We start from the raw sequence: 27,310 nt of genomic DNA on the forward strand, positions 1-27,310 counted from the left end.
AAATGATGTGCTAGTGTTTCAATTCAGGAAGTCTTGACTCAATGAAGAGACACTGAAAGACTTAGTTAAGTTAAGACAGTAACGTTTTACTCTTGGTTAAACAATACGGATGCAACAATTTAGCACGACTGCCCCAGTGAAAGAGACCAGAAAGGCATTCTATAACAAACCATCAACCTGGGGTTGGACAAATTTGCTCTAGTTATCAAAGACTGAATATATCTGTCTCAGATATTTGGGGTTTTCATGCAAAGTGTGTAGGTATGCTCAGTGGAAAAGTGCACAATCTGGAGAAAGATAAGGCGGAAAACTTTAGGACCTATTGAAGAAAGTTTGCTTTCTTACAGTAACTTGTGTGAGAAAAGGAATAAAAAGGACAACAAATTTGGCTACTACTAGATTGAATATCCTGTGGTTTTGTGGCAGCCCTGAAAAGTCCTCAAAAGAACACAATACTGAGCCACCCTCACGTTGCATTCATTCAAGTTTACATTACAAAACTAGACATGCACATGACTAGGTCCGATGCAAAACCATCTAAACGCTACCTCCGTCAAAAATGAGATAACGATGGTGAGTTAATGCTTTCCACACAAAGAAAACGTTAATCAAATAATTTTGTTTCAAAACCCGCTAAATACCACTCTCTTCCTGGTCTGAAATATCGATTTGTAGGCAAAACCTATAGGAGCCTGTTAAAAAATGCTCATTTAAAAGAAAAGTGGTCAGACAGAATAAGAAGGGTTTGCATCTGAACTCTTCGTATGCTACAGTATTTCAGTCATGAGAGAAAGGCCTCCAAGGCGTCCCTCTCCTCAGTAAAACAGAGATCAGAGCAGTGAGAATTGTGCCACACCTATTTCCCTTGCGAAACTCCGATTCCAAGAAACGGATTCCATCCCTCGCACCAGCATTCTCCTTCTTCAACATGTCCAACCCGTCAATCACTGGAAACACAAATGAAAAACAACATGCACTTCAAGATGTGCCAGACAGAAAATTGCGAAATGTGCTCAAAACCAAATGTCAGGCAGAAGCCTTGAGTAGAAAATAACACAACTTCATTGTTAAGTGTATACAAAATATTTCCACACAACACAATACTTATAATAATAAATGCAAATAATGAATAAATGCAAGCGCAAGAGGCTAGTGTTTGAGGCGACTGAAGTAAGTTTGAAAGAGTTTAATATTGACACATTGGCACAGACATTTAAATCCATCTGCATTCCACTGGCTAGAATGCTCAAATGATCAGCTAAAGCAATAGAGTACCGAAATGAGACGTTTCGTTTACATGACTGCAGTCACTGGATCTAAACAAACTTTCGAAGTGGCATCGACAGCATTGCATTTAGACATGTGGCATCGTTTCTAGCTCATAAATTCTTTTTAAATGTAGGCCACAGCTTACATGCTAGGCAGCAGCTTAGCCACATAACAGATTCCCTGTCAGGTGTATAGTAAGAAACAAAATCCCAGTGAATATTTCACATCTTATCAAATGCTGACTGCGGTTAAGAGTGACGTTTTTGAATTTTTGACACGTCCATGAATTTAAGAGATTTGCATGCTGTGAAGTTATATGCAGGTGTCTTTTACGGAGGAAACATATTTCATAGTGTTGGTAAGACTATATGTTGCAGTATGTGATTCCTACAGTGTAACAAAATTATACTAATGTCTTGTAAAATTAATTATACTGTTTTGTAAAATTAATTATACTAATGTTGTTGTAAAATTATTTAAATTGATTAAGAAAGCCACCGCTATAGTCACCACTATGGTTAGATTGATTTGTTTAGATCCAGTGAAATTGCTGCCTTGGCAACGCTACATCACGGCTTCGGTACTCTATTCTAGTGAGGTCCAATCTTGTACTTGATAACGAAATGGACCCCTTGAGATATGAATGGAGCGGTGGCAGAGAGGGCACGTTCAGGTGACAGACTATGTGCAGGGGACTAACTGCATGTTAAGGTAACTGATTGGTGAGGCATGTTAAGGTAAGACTGGCTGCAGCGTTATAAACGGGTTCACTACGTGCTGGTTTATACCCCTGTGGCAAGGGACCTGATAAAACCCATGAATACATCTTTTTTACATGTATTTTGTAAATGTTTTTCATTTGAATTATATAATTTGCTAGAATAGAATTTACACAATTGGGGAGGGTTTGATTCTGATACCAAGTCAAAAATTGCGATTTCGATACTTCTTCGATACTTTCTTAAAAATGTACTTGATTGGGTGGCCCCCACCACCTTGACGTCATCAGTAATATTGAATATAGTAGTGGGATCATTCACAACAGTGACCATCCTAGATTCTGTTTTACTCTCTCAACAAACACTGAAACTGTTGGTTTATGTGATATGTTTCTATTTCATATCTTTTTAAATTCATATAGAGTGTATTTAGTTAATAATGTATAGTATTTTACTAGTAATTACTAGTAGCTAAACATATTTAGTAATTTGAATGCTTCATATTGATTTTTAAACTATTACACTTAGGCATATCTTTAATGTGGTGTGTAGGTCTAATTGAGTGCACATTGGTGATGTGTAGGTGTAATTGAGTGCCTGTCACTTTAAGAACTACGTGAGAGTAATTAGCCTTCATCCTGACGGTTTTAGGCTAGTGAATAAAAGTTGCTCATAGAGTGTAAGGATATGCAATTCATTATGTCTTCTATGTCATTAGATAAAATAAATGTTCAAAAAACTAACAAGTCGAAGACAATCTTTCTGGGATCAAGTGTTTTGCAATGTTCACTAATGATTTTAGTGAGCATTACTGGCAGACGTGATCTGAGCTAGCAGGATAGTTACCAATGAGCTCTCTCCAGATGTAAAAGTTTGCCATGGTTGCGTAGCCCATTTGCATAAGCGCAAAGTGGTTCTCTCGCTCTCTCTCTGTGTGTGTGTGTGTGTGTGTGTGTGTGTGTGTGTGTGCGCGTGTGTGTGTGCGCGTCTTCATGAGGCTATGTTCAATTCAACTCGGTAGTTGATCCGTCCGGTCAATAGCACCGCATTCACGCCACTTCATGATTAGATTACGCATTAAGGTCATCAGACAGGCTGTAAACGTGTATGCGGGAGTTTCTCGCATTATGATGGCTAGAGTTGCGGGACTTGAACAAAGCAGTGCTTGGGATCTCAGTATTGACCAACATGATCATGATAATCTGCTTGGGATCTCAGTATTGAGCCACATAATCATGATCATGAGTTGTGCCTAGGGTTGCAAAGGGGCGGAACATTTCTGGTAAATTTTCGGAAACTTACCATGGGAAGTTAAGCTGGGGAATTTTGGAAATATTCCAAATTGGAAACCATCATGGAATTAAAGGAAATTATGGGAATTAATGGGAATTTACGGGAATTAACTGGGAATTTTGGGTAATTCATACAAACTGTTTCATATACAAACATTAACATTTTGTTTCGTAATAAGCAATATGATTTGTATGTTCGTATTTTTGCTTAGCTTAGCATACAAAGCTGGCTAGCATGCTAGCGGGAATCCTATTCTCTAACTTGCCATATTAAAAATTCCCAGTTTATTCCCCGTTTATTCCTGTTAATTCCCATGGAAAGTTTCCAACTTTGAAAATTCCCGGAATTTTGCAACCCTAGTTGTGCCATAATGGAGCAGTGCTTGGGATCTCAGTATTGACCAACATGATCATGATCATGTGCTTGGGATCTCAGTATTGAGCCACATGATCATGAGTTGTGCCGTAATGGAGCAGTGCTTGGGCAGCGCGTACCTGTGCGGGGGATGATGATGATGAAGCAGCCACTGCTGGCCAGCTGCCTGAGCAGGGGGAGGTGCTGACACAGAGACGACGAGTCGGGCACCAGGTACGGAGACATGGACGACTGGGCCTTGGGCTGCTGAAGGCTGCCCTCTAGCTGTGACACCTCCAACTGCAGCCATAAATCCAGAGAGAGAGAGAGAGAGAGAGAGAGAGAGAGAGAGAGAGAGAGAGAGAGAGAGAGAGAGAGAGAGAGAGAGAGAGAGAGAGAGAGAGAGAGAGAGAGAGAGAGAATTGAATTTTAACAAGCTTTATTGTACAACCATAAGCACCACTAACAGATCAGTCTACAAAAAAAACAAACAGAAAAAACAAAAACAATAACAGGTCATGAGTCACTCATGTCAAAAAAGGGGCAAAAGAAAGCTCATCATTTGTTACAGAGCACAGCGCACCAACACAACACCATTTGTCCTTGAAAACATCAATTGCCCTTGTTAATCTATAAAAATAAAAGTCAATAGTGACTCTCGACTTGACTAAATTCTTGAAAAATGCAACAACATCATCTCCAGCTTTCTGCTGCACCTTGTTTTTCCTGCTTAGATAAATAGCCAGCTTCGCCTGGCCATTAATGAAATTGATGAGTTCACACTTTGACTTCTGTCTCTGATTATAAAAAAAACAAGTATAAAACCTTGCTTTGTGAACCTTGTTCCCATAGAAAAAAACAAAAGGCTCAACACACAAAATAAAGGGGAAAGCCCATTGCAATCCATAAAACAGTGATAAATAGTCTCCCTGTCAGAACAAAAAGGACACATGTCACTCAGTGCAGGATTCATCACAGATAACAAAGCATTAACAGCAATAGCACCATGCAAGATCCTCCACTGAAGATCCCCAGTTCTTTTGGTCAGTGGGGACTTGTAAATCACTCTCCACACAGGTTTCATTTCATCATCAATGCCCAACCTATCCCTCCAAACATTGTCCATCCTACCCCTGAGAGTGGTTTTGTGCAACACCTTCACCAGATTCTTGTACAGAACTTTCCCACTAGTTGAACACAAAACAATAGGTTGTTGTCCTGGTCCCCAGAAACTAGCAGCGGACTTGCATGACCACATTCTAGCAAAGCAGGTGAAAGTAAAACTGTTGGAAAAACATCCCTATCGTCACAAAGAACATTACCCTTGTCCCAGTCCTCCAAAAGACTTTTCTCCTGGCAACTCAGGACCCCATTAAGCTTATCAAGAAATTCACATACCTCTCAGACCACAGACCCAAAAAGGAGGCTACCGCCTGAACATTCTGGAAATTGCATCCTGCCCTGTCAACAATTTGCCGGAGTTGCAGGGCTCTCTTCTCAAAAAGCAAGGCTGTGAGACCAGGAAAATCACACAAAACATCAAAACGTGACCCCAACACAATCGGCTCCTCAAGTAGCCAGTGAACAGAGGATAACCCTCCAGCCCACTGACGGGTAAAAAGTCCCTGGGCGCACTGTAGAGCCCTTTGCTGATCCAAGGAAATCAACCCCATATCGATACCCAGATCATGCGAGACATCCCACAAGTCCCTTTCCACATTCACATTGTCAAAAATAGACCGCTCAGGTATACAGTAGGATTGATCATTGTGGACCACCTGACCAATTACCTCCCTCAGCCTCAAAGCTAAAGCCTTAGACAGAATTTTCATGTCTGAACATAATAAGGACACAGGACGCCAGTACCCAATGTCCCGCAGGTCACCTTTCTTGGGCAAAAGGGTATTATTTGCCCTGCGGCAGCTAAGGGGCAAACACCCCTCCTCCAGGCTCTCCCGCAGCATTGCCAGGAGATCCTCCCCAATGCAGGGCCAAAAAACTTTATAGAACTCAATGGGTAACCCATCAATCCCAGGAGACTTACCACTGGCCATGCCCATAAGGGTCTTTTCAAGCTCTGGGAGCGTAAGAGTCATGTCAAGTGCAGCATAACACTCTTTCGCCACTTTGGGCAGTCCAGTAAAGAAAGAGCTGGACAGGATATCACTCGACACTAACTCAGTCATACAACTTAAGAGTAAAACAGTCTCGCATAGTTACGAATCTGAGCAGGCTCAGACAGGTCCTGGCCCGATTCAGACCTCAAACTATGGATCAACCTACTCTGACCATTTTTTCATTCCAAATTAAAGAAAAACCTGGACGGAGCATCTATCAGGGTAACGCTCTGAAAGCGGGAGCGTACAAGTGCCCCCTGTGCCCTGACACCCAGTACGTCAGTAAGTCTGCCCTTCTTCTCCTCCAAGAGCTGAAACTGCTCCGTGGACATCCCAGACTTCTGCAAGTTCAAAATATCATGTTCTAAACCTTGAAGTGAGAGAATGATATCCTTAGTAACGCTTAAGGTATACTGTTGGCAGAAAAGCTTAATCTGAACCTTGCCATGGTCCCACCATTCCCGCAAGGAGGAAAAAGAGCCTTTTTGTAGGCTAAAAATCCCCCCAAAAAACATAAAAGTCTCCTTGAAATGGTCATCCACTAAAAGTGAAGTATTAAAACACCAATATGCACTCCCAGGCCTAAAAGCCTTAATTCTCACACTGCAAACTACAGCACAATGATCAGAAAAACCCGTTGGCAAAATATGACATGATACTAAACTATTGAGATGCTGCCTGAAAATGTAAATTCTATCCAAACGAGCTAAGGAAATATAATTCTCTCTACTATGAGTCCATGTGTACTGTCTGGTGTTCTGATGCAAAGTTCTCCATGTGTCCTGCAGATCATGGGTATTAATCAACTGTCGTACTGCCAGCTGTGAGGGAGTATGAGGTTCCAAGTGATTCCTATCCAATCGATCATCAACAGTGCAATTAAAATCACCACCCATAAAAACAAGACTGTCCGGATCCAGGTCACTGAACAACTCATCAAGTTTACTAAAAAAACGCACCCTCTCTGCCCCATTCGTTGGTGCATACACATTTACAAAAAATATTACACAGTCATCAAAAACGGCCCTGACTGTCAAAAGTCGGCCTGGAACTACTTCCTCTACGTGGCAAGAAAGAGGTACGGACAATTTTGAGAATAAAATCGCCACACCTCCGCTTACAGAGGATTTATGACTAAAAACAATTTGGCCATCCCATTCCCTCCTCCATTCCACCTCGTTAATTACTGAGTTTCTTGCACTAACATAACATCCGCCCGTTTCAGGGTGATGAAGTCAAAGAAAGTTAACCTCTTCGCTTTGTCCCGTGCACCGTTTAAATTCAGGGTGCAGACTCGAAACGTATTCATCATACTGATGTCACCGGGGGCGGGGAAGACGACTCCCGTACCTGTCTCCTAAGCTTTGTCAGGAACTTTCGGAGGCGCGCAGTCTCCTTATTAGTGAAGGCACGCTCTCTTATCAGACGGGAAACATCATTAATAAATTGACCGCAATCGGCAAAGTACTGTTCAACCTGAACGTTACGCAGCCCTTTCGTATCACGTAGAAAGCGGCTTATGTCTTCTGCTTTATGCTGCATTGGTAGCCCCTCACCAGATGCGGCGAGGTCTCCCAACGAGCAGTCCGACATGTCAGAGAAAACAGACTCATTGTCGCGGTCATCAGTCGGGCGCACCTCTTCCCTCTTTGCCTTACTAGCGTTCCCCTCCTCCTGCTCACTCTTTCTCTTTACCGGGATTTTAAATGGGACCATTTCAACATCTTGCACAGACGCCTGTGAGCCCGAAGCTCCAACGCCATCATCAAAACAATTGTCCTCTAAAGGCCTATGCACCGTATTACTCCCGCTTAACGCGGCAAGCTCCTTATTTATCAGGTCATTCACGGTCACGCTGGCATCAATTAAATCAGCCACCGGAGAGGTGCCATCTAGGGCCACAGAATCATGTGTGGCCACAGGACCAAATTCAACTGGCTCTGCCCCAGACGGGCCACTATCCACCCTAACGTCGTCCACCCCAATTCGCTCCGATGACAGACCGTCAGCGGACGGGGGGCGAGTCGTGGAAGAATCATTCACAACTGGATCAACCAAGCCACTTGCGGATTGGGGACAAGTTGAAGGGGAACCCTCACTCGGTTCAGCCAAGCCAGTCGCTGGCTGACCTGCACGGTCACTCTTGACCCACGGCACGGTTATGTCTTGACCCACACCTCCACAGTGAAAACACTTCAGGGCTGAGTCCGATGTAGCAAAAACCACATACTCAAAAGCACCAATTTTAAATTTAAGCACCAGATTAAGCTCTGCCTCACCGTCATTTAGCACCATATACACCTGCCTTCTAAACGACACCACATGTTTCAAAAGGGGCGATTTACAACCCAGGGAAATCTTCCTTATAGATGAAACCAGCCGGCCGAACCGCTGTAACTCCCGTTCAATCAGTTCATCTTTAATGAAAGGTGGAACATTAGAAATTATCACTTTCTTAGATGGGCAACTGCGAGGGAGTACAGGCGTCAGCGTGTTATTTATTTCTACACCTGTCGCAACTACCTCCCTTGCTTTTGCAACTGTACCAAGAAAAATCACTATCGCATTGTTCATGCGAGAGGCCGATTTAACATGTTCATGGCCAACAACGTGACCCACCGCCAAACTACATTCTTCAACACTTGCGGAACAAACAATTCTCACACCATGCTGTCTCGTTAAATGATCGAAATCCATTGTTCCCGCAGCAGTCCCGCTCCAAACAGGAGCCGCAGACTCAGCGGGAGAGCAAACTACAAAAAAACGCAAACTAAAAAAAACTACAGTGACTGTAGAGTTAGCGCTAAATACAAAAAACAGGAAAACACGGAAATAAGACGCACAAAAGTTAGAAAGACAGTTTCAAAGAGATTCCACTCACGCTCAAGCACTCACGCCACTCTCCAGCACTCACTCCGCACATGCGCAATGAGAGAGAGAGAGAGAGAGAGAGAGAGAGAGAGAGAGAGAGAGAGAGAGAGAGAGAGAGAGAGAGAGAGAGAGAGAGAGAGAGAGAGAGAGGAGATGATGGAGGATATAATGGAAGGGGAATCAAAAAGGAGAAGAGAAAAAAAACAATAAAGGCCAGAGAGAGCACCTGTAAGCGGAGCTGAGCCATGTCTCTCATCAGGCGATTCCGACGAGCCTCCTCCTCAGCCTGCAGACAGAAACACATACTTTCGTTATGAAACACCTTCCCTGAGGTAGCATGCGGGCATGTGTACATCGACATTGTAAAAATGTACATTTACATTTAAAGCAGCACTAAAGATTTGCTCTCAGGGTTGCCCTACATTTCAGAAGCACAATAAACTACATAAATATTTGCTAAAACATATGAACATAACTCTGATACAATATAGAGGGAATGCACAGACAGCAGTCTGTAGAAAGAGATCTCCGAATTCCTGTAGCTCTTTTCCATTTCAATTTGAGAGTGGGGGGAGTGTTCCTACCCGAACACAGAAAGTTGCTAGATGATCGGTAATCGCCTAAAGAGGGCCGCTCAGACAATGGTAGCCATTCGTCTGCCATTCATCATGTTATGAGGTTATGTGCCATCAAAATGATTTTGGAAACATGTTAAGATAAACGTGTAAAAAAAAAAAAAAAAACTCTTAAGGGTGCGTTTAAAAAAAAAAGTAAAAACAAATAAATCAGAAATACATTCAGAATGTGCTTCATACTAGTGTTTCATGAGCCCAACTTGAACACAACTTCTTCAGAACAGACAAGTCCATCACGACTACAGCCCAGCACGTTCCCTCATGGAGTTGAAATGCAACCACAGCACAAGGTCTGCCACTGGACCAATGGCATAATGAGGATTATGCCCACTCAGGCCTGGTCACATCATGAGCGCCGATCAGGGCACTGACTTACTGTAGGCGCTTACACACATATTGATCTCACTGTAAACCCCCTATCGATCGACCTTCACCCTCTTATATACACACACACACACACACCATAATACACGGATTACGATGCTGTAATATTATATAATTACATTCATGTGACAGAGCAATCAGCCAAGTGCGCTTAGAGAGCCTGTCCAGCGCTCAATACTTACAGGCAAAATATGAATAAAAAATGATGAATGTCTAACTCTAATACTTTCCTATTAGAGGAGACTGAATGTTCTGAATGTAAATGCTGTGGTTATATATTTATCCCCAATAGCCTACATTCTTCACCATGTGTAATTGATAACAAACGTTGAAAACACATAAAACACTGACTGTACTTTGCATACACTTCAGTATCCCGGTTATGATCGAGATTTTGAAGTATCCCGTTTATGATCGGGATTTTGAAGTATCCCGGTTTTGTGTTTGCACATGCAAACATCAAATCCCGATTTCGGAACCCCGGATAAGCCTTTATCCCGGTATTGAAAAATCCGCTTATGCTAGCTGGACTACTCCGAGAGAAACCAGGATACTGCTCCATGGACACACCCTATCCTGGACAGCTGACTACACACATACAAACAACTCCACAGCTGCATCTCAAAACATTTGAATATCATGGAAAAGATGTTTTCCATCATTTATTTCAAAAAGTGAAATTTTCATATATTCTTGATTCATTAAACATAAAAGTGAAATATTCTGTGTTCATGCAAACAGCACATTTCCAAAAGGCCTGCTGCTTTACCATGCGGAACTGGGCCTTGGCCTGCTGGACCAGGTTGTCCTCTTCTGATTGGCTGATGCTTGTGAAGATGCCTGCCTCCGGGTTGAAGTGCAGCACGTTGCCTTGGAGACTGGTAAGAAAGTGGCCGAAACTGCGGATGCAGCACAAACGCACCATGCACTGAGAGGAAGAGGTAGAGAAAGTGAGAGAAGGATAGAGTGGATTGAGACAGAGAGAGAGAGAGAGAGAGAGAGAGGACAGAGAGACAGAGAGAAAGAGAGGGGGGGGCAGGGGGAGTGACATGACAGACAGAAATGAGAAGGTTCATCATTAGAGGTCTTGTACAATGGGGTTGAATGCAACCATTTCTGAAAACTTGTCCTTGTTTATCAAGACAACAGAAAAACACTATCTGCCCTGCATTGTTTTAAATCTCATACAAGTATTCTAATGCACTTCTTGCCTTCCCATGTAGAGTATGGTGTTTGTCGATTGGTACTTTGATTGATTGCTACAAAACCTCTAATGTGTATGAACTGGAAAAACTTGCCTTGCTTTCCCTTGGTGAGGCACAGGCTGAGGATGATGATGTAATGTCTGACATAGTGGGATGTTGGTTGAGCAGTTCAACTTCACTTCAATGAGTGTTGGCTAGCCCGACTGCAGTAGAGTTTAGTGCAATCCTGTTATAGTGCTAGGGATGAAGGTGTGTGTTGGGGAGGTTGTTGCAGAGTGTGTTGCATTGTGTGTTGTGGTGTGTGTGTGTGTGTCTCCAGCGGGTTACCTCGTCCAGGGGGCTGAGAGATGGTCGGCTGGCGCTGAAGTCCAGGCGTCGGTGTGCCAGGCTGAGGGCGGGCAGGTGCCGCAGGGCCAGGTCTTCGGGCAGCAGCAGCGTCTGGACCAACCCCGGCTGCTCACACTCACCCAGCAGCGCGGCCAGCTCCGAGCACACACCCAGATCTGGGCACACACACATAATCACACAAATTGTCAGCTTTGTTTTGAGTGAATTCAGACTAGCATTAAGCAGTGGGCAGCCTTGATCCAGCGCCCAGGGGGCAGTTGGGTGCCTTGCTCAAGGGCACCTCATCCGTGGATGTAGGAGAGTGCTGTCCAATCACCCAATCACTTGAGACTCACCTGCTTCCAGCATCTTGGCTCCATCAGGTAGGAGGTTGAGCAGCACCGAAAGTCGGTTCCACAGACTCTGGGAACTCTGGGTGATGGGCGGGGGGGAATAACACATCAGCTTGATTAAGAGCATTTCTTCCAACCAAATGAATACAGCACCGTTTCACTGGGGTCAGCATTTTTAATCATTCAGTTTGAGTGCCACTTCATGGCAAGGGCGCAAGGTCATCTGTGCGACTTGTTCGTACGCTGCTGCAGGCTACCCTGGAAACTCCAGAGTTCTCGCAAGAGCACAATTTGAATTGTCTCTGCGAGACACTCTGGCAATAAGTAATGATGCACGTTACTTTTGCCACTTGTGTATCGCGGGGAGCCAATCACATCGGTGTATCTGATATAGGCGGGCCAGAGGCGAGCTAAACAGATAACAGTTGTAGTGTTATCCAATTGCGTCGAAGCCCGGAATCAGTCAGTAAACATTGGTCGTATTGTGTTATCCAATTGCGTGCAGTGAGATTTTCAAATGCACGCTTGGTGCCGCCCCTGGAGTTGGGCTATTACATTATTCGTGGCCAGACCCTTAATCTTTCTAGATTACCAGGATCTGGAATCTCCAGGCTAGCTGCAGGCACTGGGGAAGGTCAAAACGAAGACAGGGAAAGGTCAATGCTGTCTGAAGCAAACAGCTGGTACTATTTGTTTGTACCTGAGCACACATGAGAATTATGTCTGTGTTCGTCCTTAGCCAATCCACGATGACCTTCACCACAGGAATCAGGCCCTGATTGGTCAGAATCGTCAGCTTCTCCAAGAGGGTCTTCTCACTGTGGACGGACTGGTTGCTGTGTTGGCTGCCCTCGGAGTCCGAGTCCATCTCTACAAGACAACACAAGGTGAATAAGAAGCCTGCATGCCAGCATCACAATACCACACTTCTCAACAGACATCTGGCTAAAGGAAAAACGTAAGGGGTCATGCAATGCTCCACAGAGCTTTCTGCTTGTATGGTCTTTTCCACACTCTACCCTTCGCATAACACATGATTCAACAACTGACTGAGTGAAATGTTCACTAATTAACCAATAAGCTATTGGTTTAGACTTTAAAACAGATGTCTAGAGAGTAAAGAGACTTGACCATGCACACAGAACTTTTGCTGCGTATGCTCGTGAGGAGTCCTACAAAAGGAAAAGTAAATGAGGTGTACCATTATCATTAGTGCCATTAGCTGTGCCAGGACCAACGCTGTCGGGCGTCTCTTCGGACAGGACAGGAGGTTGAGGCGAGGGGGCTGAGTCCGGCGTGGGGCTGGGCGTGTTCTGCGGCCGCAGCATCACGTTGCTGAAGGTGGGCGCAAGGCGGAAGTGCCGCTTGGCCTGAAAGAGCTGGGAGGACATGGCCTGGAGGTTGCTGCTGATGCTGGGGTCGGTGGAGAGCAGCGGCCCGTTAGTGACCACGGGGCTTACGGAGCCTTCCTCCCGTGGCGGCGGTTGTTGTTGTTGTTGTTGTTGTTGTTGTTGTTGCTGCTGCTGCAGGTCTTCCTCGTCTCCGTCCTCGTCCTCGTTTTCGCCCTCCTCATGCACGCCGTTGCCTTCATCTATGTCCTCCAGGTCGGAGCGCGACTCCTGGCTGTTCATGTCCGAGTCCGTCTCGACGTCGAAGGCCGTGCCGCCTTCCTCCTCCTCCTCCTCCTCTTCCTCGTCCTCCTCCTCGTCTGTGCCGCTCTCCCAGCTGGGCGCCCCTGTGAGGGGAGGCCTCCTCCTCCTCCGTCCCTCTTTCCGGAGGACGGGAGGGTCCACCGGCGGGCCCAGCGACACCCCCAGGGGTCTGTCGGCGCTGCGCCCGCCATCCTCTTCGTCGTCCTCCTCCTCGTCGCTCTGGAAGCCTTCGCTCAGGTCGCTCTCGTCCTGCTTGCTGGCGCAGCGGCGGCGCCTCAGCATGGACAGCCGCGGGAACTTGCGCTTCTGCTTCAGCTTGCTGTTGCTGTCGCCGCCGGACCCTGGCTTCTGGGAGGCCGCGTTCCTGTGGGGTCCATCGCGCTGGGCGCCGGGCGCCTTCTGGCCATCCTCCCTGCTGCCTTTGCTCTCATCTTCCTCATCATCATCTTCCTCCAGCGAGCCATTCCGCAGGGCTCTGTCCTCAGTACCAGTGGTGGTGGACGCCTCTCTCAGCTCAGGGTCATCTGGAGATAGGGATGATAGCTCAGATAAATTAGGAGAACTGGTGGTCAAGTTTTACTTTCATTTTACTTTCAAAAACCCCATATTTGCAGTATAACTGTATGAGTATATGTAACGGATGCTAGCTAGCTTAGCTGTGCTTGTGGAACATTGGTAAACCTCACTCCCCGACACCTCAAGAGTGCTGCTGGCATGCGAGCCAGTAGCCTGGGCTATTGGCTCAATTGTTAGCGTGCTCGCCTCCCGATCCGAGGTGCTGCTGTTTCGCGTGTTCGAGTCCGGGCGTGTGCAGGGCTGAATCGCGCAGGTTCAACACAACGCAGGTTACATATAGTATATATACGCTCTTTTGATCCCGTCCGTGAATTAGTGAAACACTGCACACAGTGAACACACAGTGAGGTGAAGCACACACTAATCCCGGCACAGTGAGCTGCCTGCACCAACAGCGGCGCTTGGGGAGCAGTGAGGGGTTAGGTGCCTTGCTCAAGGGCACTTCAGCCGTGGCCTACTGGTCGGGGTTCGAACCGGCAACCCTCCCGTTACAAGTCCGAAGCGCTAACCAGTAGGCCACGGCCGCCCATGTTGAATGCCTTTACACCTACATTTCCAAACAGTAATGGCAGCTGCAGTACAAGCACGTCACAAAGGGCCTTTTGCCTGAGCTGTATGCATAAAAGCAGACTGAACATTTCTAAAGCTGTTTTAGCATTCAGGTCCAATCAGCTGCACCTTATCTAAAACCAACCAGAGCAACACTACACAGTTATAACCAAAAGCACACATTTTGTAAATACCGTAAATCCTTAAATTATGGCCGGGATTCTATTTATAGCCGGGCCTTGGATAATGGCCGGGGTCGTGGTCGATTCGGACAAATAAAGGCCAGCCCCAAAATACAAGCCGGGGTAATAATCAGTAGGGCTATCAGTCCATGAGCACTAGAAGACATTGTTTCGATTTAACTCAATGAACTAAAAGAGCACTTCTTAAATATTTTATATTGTTGGTTGGTTTAATAGGCTACTGTTGTCAATGAAAAGTCGTTGTACACCATGGGTCTCCAACACGTTGCTCTCAAGATAGGCTACCAGTTGCTTGCTGCCTCCTTCTGAGCTTGCCAGAGGCTGAAGCAGTTACTAGGCTTACTACATTTAAACACAATTGTTGCCGTGAGGCATTCCAGCCTACAAATTTAATAAAAAGTAAATCATACATCATTAAAAAATAACTCAATTTAGGCTACTTGGCTACACAATACGATTTCCATTAAACAGCGCAAGTTCACAGCGCAATAAGCGGGTGGAAATCCCAACACTCCTTGAACTACATGAAACTTAATAGTGAACCATCAAATACCCCCCCGATTTCAGTGTCATCAGTCCCAACATTTAGCAATATATTCAAACAGTCCAAAAGTAAATTAAATCCCAAACCAAACCGAAAATCTTCTGCTTTTGATACCTAGCCGCTCCAAAAAAAACATATATCTCCCATTAAAACGCCTTAACTTGCTGTTATCTAGCCTACGCTAATTTGTTATTGTTCATGAAGGCGTGTCTGGCAAGTTATTTTATAAGTAACCTTTTACTTTATTTCTAAGAAAAATTCTACAACAGATCGCCTAATAAGAAATAAAGGCCTGCCTCAAATATAAGCCTCCAAATAAAGACCTGTACTTTGCGCAGGCTAAGTAAATAAAAGACCCCAGTCACAATTTGAGGATTTACAGTAAGCGGGTCGGCTTGCGGGGCGGGTATAATTTTGTCTTAATTAATATTTGCGGTCCGAGTTGCGGTCGGGTTGATTCAAATATTGCGCGAGTATAGGACGCTTGTGACCAAACCGGCGCAACACTGGTGTGTATCCCAACTTAAGTAAAAAGTGAAACTAATGCTGTAACTAAATTTATTGATTCTTGGCCCATGCTACACCATTAAAATATGGCCAGTAGTTTTTGCTTAATTCAACAACCAACAACCAGGCTGAAAACATAACCTCCTTGGCAGAGGTAAAGACGGGGCCAGCTGGTGGCTCTTACCGGCGTTATCCAAGCGCAGCGCGGGTACCGGCACCTCGCCCTCCTCCAGCTCTGCCTGCAGGCGGATGTTGACATGGTTGACCAGGTGGGAGAACAACGCCAGCGTGAAAGCTATCGAGGCACTGTACTGCTTGGACCCTGAGACACAGAGAGACACAGAGACACTCTGTACTGCTTGGACCCTGAGACACATAGAGACACTCTGTACTGCTTGGACCCTGAGACACAGAGACACACTGTAAGTGCTGATCCTTAAAGGAACACATCAAACCTTTTTGAGAAATTAGCTTATTTGCCATCTACCCCAGAGTTAGATCAAATTATACATGCCCTTCTCTTCTTTGTGTGTGCAATAACCCAGTCTGTTAGCACAGCTAACACTGTTAGCACAGCTTAGCATAATTCACTGTGGGTTGCACCAGTTAGTCTATAGCTCCCTTTTAACTATAGGCTAGTTATAGGTTATTGCTAGCTCTGGGGTGAACGGGAAATAAGCTAATTTCTCAAAAAGTTGGCGTAATTCCTGAGACAGAGAGGAGTGCTGCTGATTCTTCAGAGCTCAAGGAGAAGAAAACATGGACTAATGGAGGTGAGGACAAACACAGAGAGAGATAGCAAGAGAAAAGGTAGCAAGAAAGACTGTGAAGACGGAATAAAAAAAGAAGACAGTTTGGCGGCTTGAGATGTGAGCGGAGAGAGAAAGTGACCGGAGTGCAAAAATGCAAATGAACACAGAGAGGGGAGGTGCGAGGTGCAGGAAATGGGACACGTAGAGAAAGAGAATCCAGACAGAAACCAAGGAAGAGAGACAGGAGGACACCATTTTCCCTCCTCCCTGCTGCACAACGCTCCCTCACCTCCCCTCTTAAGGCTGTGCACCACCATCAAGCAGGTGACCACCATCTTGAAGACCAGTGTGTCGGGCAGCACGGAGCAGCCGCTGTCGTGTTCCTCCTCCTCCTCGCCGGCCGACAGTGAGGAGTGCAGGGGCGCGGGCAGGTAGAACAGCACCAGGTTGAAGTCCTCCAGCACCGACTGGCACAGGGCAGTCAGCTCCGTCTCAATGATGCTAGACACAACAGCACAGCTCAGGATAGTCAGCAGTATACTATTTACAGTGTTGTGCAGAATCTGTAGAATATGCACCATTCTTTTAAGAAAATAATGAGAGATCAGGCAAAACACACAACTCGTTTTATTTTAATGGAATTCAGTTCATGTATTACCATGGCCACTCTAAACCATTCACTAATTTCTGCTGTAGCCACTGAAGTGTCGATTTGGGATTGTGCTTCAGTTCATTGAGCTGATTAATGCAAATTGTCCACCAATATTTTCTAACAACATCATTAGATCACCATGCCTCAGTTGTGTGTTGCCCATCAGTAATACACAGAATTGATTTTAAAATGTTACTTTTTGTTTATTAAGCCCTTAAGAGATACGCTCCATCTTACAGATCTGCCATCTCCCAACTCTGCTCCTCAGTCATCCTCACAACAACTCTTTACAATCCCCCAAAAACAGGGATCACACTGGCAGCGGTAAAGCGTAATTCAAAAGAAGTTCTCTCGTTCCAAAGTTATACAAACGGTCTACATTCTGTTGACATTCTTAAAATGACAATTGATGAGCCTTGCGTAACGCTTTGAAAGTTGAGCCAAGTTCAACGCTCCAACACTGCAGCTTCAGCTGTTCTGCTGCCAAACCATAGCGAACAGTAGGAAATCTGCTGCTTGCCGCTGGTCAATGTGATTCCCGTCTGTCAGTGTTTGAGAAAAGTGTGGTCTATCTGTTCTTATACAAATACATGTATACTGTGTATTCGTGCACAATAAGAAAGGTTGACTGTGTTTGAGGATGGGTGATGTACCTATTCTTATACTAGGGGTGTGAAGCTCATGTTAAAGACGATACGATTAACATCTAGATACATGGGCACGATTCAATACATGTTCATAAAAAACGATTCAGTACAATTCGATGCGATTCGATGCAGTTCGATGCAGTTGAAGAATGGAAAGCATTCTGAAAGATTTTTTTATCATTTGCTTAAGGTGCACATTCATTTTATATTATCAATTATCATGGTCATGTCAATTAGGCAAAAACAAATGTGTGAATATGATTATCTAAACTGAGGTTTGTATCATATGTATTGAAATGAAAAAAAGAATAGTCTACATTTCAGTCAAACACAGCAGCCAAATACAACATAAAATACATTTTTATAGACTTTATAGATTTTATAGAGTTATATCTGATTGTTTTCATGGAGCTGTAGCCTATTGTTGAGGTAAGACAATACCGAAATAAAATAAAACTGTGCTTAAGACAATCTTCTCATATAGCCTAGCCTACAAGAATAAAATAGGCCTATGAACTGGGCCTATTTTGTTCCAAGTCTGAGTGAATATGAACAAAATAATAATAATAATAATAATAATAATAATAATAATAATTTGTGCATCGTTTTAGCAGCAAGGGCCAAATTATTCTTTTACATTAAGGAAATCCCTTCATCAAACGTAAGGCTACTCTACAGGCTATCGTTGCCGTTTAGAAAATGCTATAGTAAGTGTTTAATTTGCGCTGGATTTTGAAAAACAAAAGAGTAATAAAAACTGTCAAACAAACGACCGAGTGCGAGTTGTCACGTGCTTAAGTTGCAGTAGATGTATGGGTAATGAAGTCCTTTGACAACTTTGGGCAATGAATGTAGCCCAAAACGAACTGCATTACCCACAAATCCGTGCCACATGTAGTTTCAAAACAGGAAGTGGGATGAACGCGCGCTGCTATGTGCTGCAGAAAAGATTGTGAACCGATTCGTAATAAGTAAATCGATATAACGACCGGTTCATTTCAGTTTTATTCCGATACGGGGCTTCACATATCGATGTAGCTGTATCTTACACGTTAAAAACTGATACCAATACGTATCGGTTAATCTTTACACCCCTAATGAATACATATACTGTGTATTCATGCATAATAAGAAAGGCTGACGGTGAGAACGGGTAGTCTACCTATTCTTCGGTTGTAGTAAACTCTGCAGATACATGAAGCCCACCAGAAGTCTCTTGATGTCTTTGGACCTGTAATGGCAGAGCAGACAGCAGAGAGACACCACAATGTTCATTCATATCTTTACACCAGATGGTACAAACATGGGATTGGTAGCTTAAGTGTACAGGCCTAGGAAGGAGTAAAGGTAGACTTTTCTAAAAATGTACAACTCTGAATGTATGTGGGCATAATTTTCTGGCACCATTAGGGACACGGACACACACACACACACTTCTGCAGGTGCTGGTGAAGGTTCTCACCTCTGCCTTGAAGGCGACAGCTTCTTCATCTCCTGCTTCTTCACCTGGTGGTACATCTTAGCTGCCTTGATGAAGAGACGCTTTAGGTTGCCATACGCTCCCTCGAACTGCGTCTCTGACTGAATGCTACAAAACAGGGACCATGGCCCATAGATCAGAGGTGCGTTCAAATTCACAAACATAGGCGAACATTTGTGAATGTTTGCAAACAGTTTTCGTTAGCCTTGTGTTTTGGCGGACGTTTGCGAGAAATCGCAAACAGTCTGAGGAGGTAGTTCTCTGCGAACATACAGTGGAACTAGACATGAGTTTGATGAAGGCAACAATGCAATTACCGTTACAATGGAATGTTAACACCAAATCGTTCAAATTTAACTGTTCAGAGAAAACATGTTCACCACAAGCGTTCGCCAATGTTTGCTGAATTTGAACGCACCCCTGATATTATATTCAATTCTACCCAATGTGGCTTCATTTATGTTTCCCATTTAAGTTACTCATAGGAAAACATCCATTTCAAAACGGCAGTTTAGTAAAGCTTTATGTCACATAGAAAGCTTGTGACCAACTCCATGAAACAGCACCTTGAATAAAACTTCAGACTGTTACAGCAAATCAACAACACACACCATTTACTATATAAATGACTGCAACCTACTACCATTTCTACCAACTTCTACCAACCAATCTGTGATGAATCTAGAAAATAACTGCACATGTACTACGCATGATGCTTTCACCAGGCTTTCTCTGTGTGGCAAGCTTATACTGACACCATGAGGTTAGTGTAGAAATTGTTCTTTCCAGGCACTAACACATTTGGATTTTGTAGTTTTGGTACAGGTGTCCACTCACCAGCGTAGGTAGTAGTATGTAGCTTCGACATTGTAGAATTTACTACCCGCTAACGTGCCCAGCTGATTAAAAGGCATTCCTGAAACACAGAATAAAACTAAGTGACCATGATGACAAAAGGTTTGTTCATACAGAAAAACCTTTAAAATATCTCCACTGATTAAATGGAAACCTAAAAATAATACGCATCAGTGCATATACTTGTACATATACTATACCGGTCCAAGGCCTCTCAAACCCAAAGCACATATTTATAACAACAACCAACCACCTTTGTAATACAGCTCTGGAAAAAATGAAGAGACCACTGCACATTTTTCTGACGTCATCCTACGCTTGCTGAGAGACATTCGAATGACTTGACTTATATTCAAATTTGCAGTGGTCTCTAAATTTTAAATATGACCGACAACTCATTTGAATGTCACTCAGCAACCGTAGGATGATATCAGAAAAATGTGCAATGGTCTCTTAATTTTTTCCAGAGCTGTATATGAAGTTGGAACATACTGTGGGCACCAATTTGAACGATGGGCAAAGTCTAACTAAAGCTAATTATAAGAAAATCTATTTGCTAATTTAACACCATGGGCCAGACCTTAAGCACAAACACTGATGAGTCAGCTCAATGCTCCCCCACGCCATACGATAGCTATAGTTCATGCATGACAACTTTGCTTGTCTTTAAAACAATATTAATTTTCACTTTAATGTTTACTTTCATGGTTCTACACTACATGCTGGTAAATTTCACAAAGTTTAATTCAATACAATGATTTATCTACTGAAGGTCATCAAGGACAATCCATAAGCATTGACCTGGCCTTCCTTGTCCATCATCAGATCACCCATGGGGTCATCTTAAAGGCCCACTCACCGACATGTGGCGAGACTGACAGAGCCTGGTGGTAAAAACGTTCGGCCAGCTGTTCTGCTTCGACCCCGGCCAGTTCATTCTGGTAGCGCGCTGCAAAATTCAACACAAGCAACCATCAGCATTCAGAAAAGAGCAACTTTATTGACCTTCAATACAGGGCACAACTAGGCAAAGAACACAGAACTCCACCTGAGCTCGATCACTACTGAAGCCAACAAGCTGTAAGGTGCTCTCCTTTGATATTCTTTAAAATGATATTCTTCATGCTGATCGCAGTGTGTGCTGTATAAGGTAAGCACTTAGTGCAGGCCACATTACACTATCTGCAAGCTTCATTTTATTAAACATGCATCAATATATTGTCAAATGACTGTACACAAGGAAATGTACAGCATTCAGGTCAATTTAATCACTGTTTCTTAACTTGCAACTGAATCCACGTCCTCTGGTTTGCCAATGGCTTGGTCTACCAGCTGAACAACTATTGAAATGCATTACCACTTGTACGGTCACCAGTATGGTATGTCATTAGTAGTGTGGTTTGAAAATGCATATTCGCACTCTTTGGCACTTACCCAGGTCTCCCAGGTAAACCAGACACCTGTGGCAGGCCATCTGAGCCCATTCCATCTCTTTTGGGGAGGCGGACACTGGCTTCTTTCGACCTGTGGTGCAGTGCACAGAGGTACCAAAGATTAAAGATCTAGTAAAAAGTCCTTACCAAATCCATATGGCAGAACATTCCACTAGCACTGAAAAGAAATGACAAACCTGTAATAAAATCATCTGCAACAGTTTTAATGGACTTTAATTGGCCTCCCGGATTAACTAGGATGAACGTCACAACCAGTCTTGGCTCAAGAACAAAAGTACAAACTTCAACCACACACACTCTTACCGATGAGCGGGTCGGTGACGTGGGTCCAGTCTATGCAGTCCTGCAGCTCCAGCTGGTAGTGGGACTGGACGTAGAGCAGGAGGTGCTGGTAGAAGCCCACCCCGGCAATCAGGTGAGTCCTGTACGCACACTCCAGTGCACTGTGACTGTGAATGTGCTGCAACGCAACCCAACCACAGAGAGGATGAGGAAAACAACACGCACTTCCTGCATCATTAATACTTCTTTGTAATGCTTGTTTAAAGTCAAAGCAAAATCAATCGTCTTGAGTAGATAGTTCATGGGTGGTAAAGAACATAATTACTAAAATGTGGACATACTTGGGAGAGAGTAATTAAAAATGATAAACAGGGCACCAGAGATAAACAGTGTTTCAGTCTCAGTAAGAGTCACAACACATTATCTCATTGAGACGATCCATGAACTGTCAAAACGGTGTTAATTGGCATAAAACAGCTGGTGTTATCACTGTAGAACTGAACTCCAAAAAAAGGCTGCCCAAATTCTCAGAGGCAACAGTCGCCAAAAACTCAATTCCTCCTAAATGTCTTTAAAACTGCAGAAAGACAGACAGTATACGGCATACCTTCTTGTTGGTCTTGATGACCTGAATGACCTCATAATAAACCTTCCTCCAAAGAAGCTCCTCAGCTTTGCGTCCATAGTCAACAGGGTGAAGGAACATGAGCTTCACACACAATTCTCTTAACCTGTTCAAACACATTCACAGAGGACATTCAGAAACATTACAAGGAACCTCAGGCCCGCTCACCCTATGCCTTACGTCATGAAATCCACATACTATCTACAAGCAGGTGACATGAGATATATAAGATATATTGCATCTTGATCTGAAGGGGGAGTCATAGCACACAAGTCAAAACAAGACAACCCAGGTAAAGTTCTTTCTTCGCCAATTTCAGTATGTCAGGATCTAATTCACACATGAAAGACGCTAAATGAGTGTGGCTTACTTGTTGCGAAGGCTGATGTTCTCTGGCTTGAAGACCTCTCTGTAGGATGATTTACTGCTGATGATGACATCTAACTTGTGCACAGACTCCACCACCGCTCTGATCAGGCAGGGAAGTAAGTTTTAATTAAGTTAGCAGCATAATGACATTCAAAGAAAGATTCAAAATAGAGGTGTTGACTGATAAGTAAGAAAGGGAGGTTCTGGAATCTTACTGAGCATCCTATGGTCAAGATTGAACTGCCAAAAGTAGGAAAACCTTTCTACTATATTTCAGGCCTGATCACATAGATTACATTTTCTTTCACCATAAAACCAAAACTACTTCCACACACCCTGACTGGCCACTGACAAAATGCCTACAGACATTTAAGTGAAATCTGCACTGAGACAAAGTTGGACTGCACAAATTACAATGTTGCACAGATAATTCAGTTGGGTGCATACACAGGCATCTAAAGTGTAAATTATTTCTTATATCACAACACAGTCTGTCAATTTTGCCAGTCTCGCCACAACTCTACTTCATGGTGTAGCACAACTCTACTTCATGAATTCTACTTCATGGTGTAGGCCTATTAATCAAAGACAACTGATTCCAGTCTGCCAATGTGATTTGTGACCTAAGCCAGTCACACAAGTGCCTTTCATTTTTGTCAGCAAAACATCCCATCTGATTTGCAAACACTTTTTTTTACCGTGTCTCCTATATCATTTCCATTGGGACTTAAATCACATATTAGAATGGTTAATTTTGCACATTGTAATGATTCTTGCATTGACGAAAACAAATCAACTACAAGCATTAATTTAGCCTGGATTGGAATTAGCAGAATCAGCATGGTCATGTCCATGAACTGTTCAAATGCCCAGTAATGACTTTCTGTAGCTGCACTAGGGTACATGCTCGAAAACTACAACGTGCAAACCCCTCATACTAGGTTGGCGCAACACAGGCATTTGGAAATGAATTCCTGGAGTCCTCCCGGCCTCCCATCTCACTCCCTGCCTGACATCCTTGATACACAAATCCCTGACACTTCATTTTGTGTCTTGTGAAAGGTCTGGGATTGCTAGTGAACATAGGAAATATCTCCATTGCACTGTGTTCCCTAGTTTAGGTTAACGCGCTAACAGTTAACACTATGTAGCCTTACGATTGTCTCCAAATTACTCAAGGAGAATGACAGTTAATTGGAGATCAAAATCCCAATTCGAATGTTTAAAACACACACGCTACATTAGTCATGACTGTATGTGCATGCTGAGTGTCCGTTTACCACATTGATGTGACACTTGTACTATTTAATAAATATTGTAAAAGGAAATGGTTTCGTTTATGTAGTTCTAGTCAGCCACTTAACATGTATCCAACTAGTCACTATGCATCACCTAGTAGTTAACTTATCTTCAAGACAGAGGATACATTTCTAGTTGTACCATCAGGATATCTTATTGCTAATGGTGTCCATATCTGTGATTGATAGCTCCGTGCACCGGTTTTTATCACATTAACATGTCGAGTATTGTTCTGTAAATGCTAGGTAACTTTAGCTAGCTAGCTCGTCCAGCTGCCTAGCTCGCTAACCATACTTAGTAGCTAGCTACTGAACATGCTTGTTGATTTACTGCCATGTCTTTCCGATGGTCATCGTATGATAAGTGAATGAAGAAGTTTCACCCCATTATGTCGGGATAAAACTGTTAGTTCCTTTGTCCAGATGTAGCTTGTGGTAGCTGGTTAGCTATTACTCACTTGTCAGCTTTGACAGGCTAACTTGTGGCTGTCGGCCTCACTCACCTGTATAGCCGCTTGATATGAAGGACTTTAGCCTCTGGCTCGCTGTCTTGTCCAGGTCCACTCATACTAGCGGAGATGTCAGGCTTTTAACCCGTCTGCTGGCCAGCTTGAGTTGGTCGTAATGTCTAAATGTTCACCTCTACCGAAGCAATGCAAATATAGTTAGCTAGCCGGGTAACGTTAGGTGCAGTAGGCTTGCCTGATTAGCTTGCTAGCTAGCAGGTGTCGTTCGTAATGCTAGACAGTTAGCTATCAGGCTGGCTAGTTTCCCTCTCTCACTGACCACTTAACCTGTGTCTGTCTCGTTCCTTGAATCCTTTGGCATATACCCCCTCTGCCCATCCGTTCGGAGGCAGGGTAGGGGAGGAAATGCCCAACTTGTTTAGTTTGGTTGTAGGTCAGCTGTCACACCCTGATGTGGTTTTTATGTTGTTCCCCGTTCCAGGCATCGCTCCAAGAGCGGCCATTATTCCACACAAAACATCGACCGCCACAATCTCGCGAGAACAACAACACAACACCTTCGACCTGTTCAGCGGGGGTGTGTGTGTGTCAACCTGGTGTTAACCCTGTTACTGACATATTTATAAGGGGACATATTTGGTGTTAGACTCTACATACTCATGAAGTTAGGCATCAGAGGTAAAGTTCTTTGTGTGCTTTTTTAACAGGTAGGCTAAGCATTGAAAGGATATTTGCATGATTTTGACATTTTTTGTCCATAGTAACAGGGCAGGGGAAACAGCAGGGTTGACAGGACAGGAGGCACTTTCTACTGCATACATTGTACATCCTTTGTCTACATAGTAGGCTACATCATTTCGCCTCCCATGTAACGTGAAGTGGTTCAACTTTTGGTCAGAATTGTTGCATTAAAGGCGCTCTAAGGGATGTAACACGGTTTCTAAACTAAAACATTTGTTGTCACATATAGCAAACATCACCTCACCATCCGCTAGCTGCCTGTGCCCTGCACTGTAAAAAAATGTGGTCTCTGTGACAGCCAAGGCTCCAAAAACGGCAAGAAAAACAACTTGGTCCAACCTGGACCATAAAAACCTAACAAACTGTTCCAGCCAATCACTGATCTATAAAGAATCTTTCTTTATAGATCAGTGTAGCCAATCACCAATGAGATGCACGTTTAGGAGAGTTTCAATTGCACATGAGGGAGGGGGAGGGAGTAGCAAGCTAACTCATTGTTTTGTTTGAACGTCACAGAAAAAGTGGCATTACCCAGCATCACTTAGTGCGCCTTTAAAGGGATGGCTCGGAGTAATTTCACCCTAGGGTCCTTTGCACCATGACCCCGAGCCAAACACCCTCCCAGAACCTGTTTTCCCTTGGTCAAACCCTGATCGAGTAGCGCTGTCAGAAACGAATGAATGGTACCAACATTTATCTCGTAAATTACCCCACTAATAATGCGCTGAATGGTACGAAACTTCTACAGTAGTACAACTATGTTCTTTACTCATAAAATGAGGCATTGAAAAGTTTGTAAATACACCAGTTTTATTTAAATAACACTTGCCTGATGGATACTACTATCTGCTACTATACCCCTGCGTCGACGTTACTTCCGTGATTTGGGAAAAGCCCATAAAGGCCAGAAAACTTAGTTTTCTGACAGCGCTACTCGACCAGGGTTCGATCAAGGGAAAACAGGTTCTGGGAGGGTGTTTGGCTCAGGGTCAGGGTGAAATTACTCCGAACCATCGCTTTAATTGAATTATATTTTCTAGATCTAATACAATAATTCCAATGGTCATGGGAGTCAACCCTGTTACCATGATTAATTTGTCTAAAATCTGAAATCAGAGCACCTAAAGGATAAACGTTTTTTCTGAATCAACTCGGAACTCAATAACATCTCAATTTATTCTTCCGAAGGCATTTTGCATTTATGTTCAGACCTGCACCTGGCTTTGCTTTGCTTATCAACAGAACTTCGTGACATTGTAATCTATTTCCATCTGTAAATGTGGATTGGAATCTCGATATATCAACACAATATAAAATAAATAAATAATGGTATTCCCACAGCAAAATCATGTTGACATATATGTTGACAATGCAATACTAACAAACACTAACACTGCAATGAAGGTGTGGCCAAAATTCATATGCTACCATCCCATTGTATTAGCCTGACCTCTAAAGACAAACGAGGGTTGACACTGATTTATGTCAATGTTATGTTATGTTTCTCTTGGGCATATTGAAGAAGGAAAATATTAAGATCTGCCATAAAAAAAAACTCAATTAGATGTTTTCATAATACAAGTTCACCTCTTAATTTCTGTAAGTCCATGGGCTACAAAGGCATAGCTTGCCTCAGAATTATAAAGCCTATCATAACATCACTGATTTGCCTATCCTAAGGAGCCTTCATAGATCTTCATAGTCTGGTAAGAGGCTGTTCGAGTGTAATAAGAATTGGTCATATGACAGGATTAGTTAAGAATTTAATTATTTCTTTATTTATTTGTTTTATTATTTTCATTTCTATGATTCACCCACCCAAAAATATAAATTCCAGCTTATTCAAAAATGAAATGAGAGAATTATTATCCACTGCATCAAATAAATTAAAGAATGAAATGAAAGTAGCAATTATAGTAGTAATAATGGTAATATTAATATTATTACAATAATTCAATAATCAGTATATCAACATTCATAACAAATCCATGTACATTGGCAATACACTCTGAAATACCACTCTTTCCATTTATATGTACAAAATAGCCTCAAATGTCTGTCCATTTAAAAAATGATATATAAGGGGTGGGGGCTTATGGCTTGTCAAAGAGCATGGATATGGCTGGCGAA

The 27,310-nt window shown here is 43.4% G+C and overlaps 1 protein-coding gene and 1 long non-coding RNA gene across 2 annotated transcripts in view; one reads left to right on the forward strand and one right to left on the reverse strand.

Annotated features, from left to right (window-relative positions):
• Positions 1-3,245, forward strand: part of LOC121720453 — a 26,977-nt gene extending 23,732 nt beyond the window's left edge. Inside the window, exon 4 of the long non-coding RNA XR_006034549.1 lies at positions 3,235-3,245. This is a non-coding gene — a long non-coding RNA (uncharacterized LOC121720453). The remainder of the gene's footprint in view (positions 1-3,234) is intronic.
• Positions 1-24,996, reverse strand: part of smg5 (SMG5 nonsense mediated mRNA decay factor) — a 28,640-nt gene extending 3,644 nt beyond the window's left edge. Inside the window, exons 1-19 of the mRNA XM_042106540.1 lie at positions 24,476-24,996; positions 22,676-22,774; positions 22,288-22,411; positions 21,702-21,858; positions 21,379-21,468; positions 20,804-20,893; positions 19,927-20,005; positions 19,072-19,197; positions 18,772-18,840; positions 16,600-16,811; positions 15,743-15,880; positions 12,729-13,703; positions 12,228-12,397; positions 11,531-11,606; positions 11,175-11,350; positions 10,412-10,570; positions 8,850-8,909; positions 3,776-3,935; positions 857-947 (exon numbers count right to left, since the gene is read on the reverse strand). Coding sequence (XP_041962474.1) covers positions 857-947; positions 3,776-3,935; positions 8,850-8,909; positions 10,412-10,570; positions 11,175-11,350; positions 11,531-11,606; positions 12,228-12,397; positions 12,729-13,703; positions 15,743-15,880; positions 16,600-16,811; positions 18,772-18,840; positions 19,072-19,197; positions 19,927-20,005; positions 20,804-20,893; positions 21,379-21,468; positions 21,702-21,858; positions 22,288-22,411; positions 22,676-22,774; positions 24,476-24,540 — 3,116 coding nt within the window. The 5' untranslated portion in view covers positions 24,541-24,996. The remainder of the gene's footprint in view (positions 1-856; positions 948-3,775; positions 3,936-8,849; positions 8,910-10,411; positions 10,571-11,174; positions 11,351-11,530; positions 11,607-12,227; positions 12,398-12,728; positions 13,704-15,742; positions 15,881-16,599; positions 16,812-18,771; positions 18,841-19,071; positions 19,198-19,926; positions 20,006-20,803; positions 20,894-21,378; positions 21,469-21,701; positions 21,859-22,287; positions 22,412-22,675; positions 22,775-24,475) is intronic.
• Positions 24,997-27,310: the final 2,314 nt, after the last annotated feature.

The sequence above is a fragment of the Alosa sapidissima genome, chromosome 10 (genome assembly GCF_018492685.1).
Source record: "Alosa sapidissima isolate fAloSap1 chromosome 10, fAloSap1.pri, whole genome shotgun sequence".
Taxonomy (NCBI): domain Eukaryota; kingdom Metazoa; phylum Chordata; class Actinopteri; order Clupeiformes; family Clupeidae; genus Alosa; species Alosa sapidissima.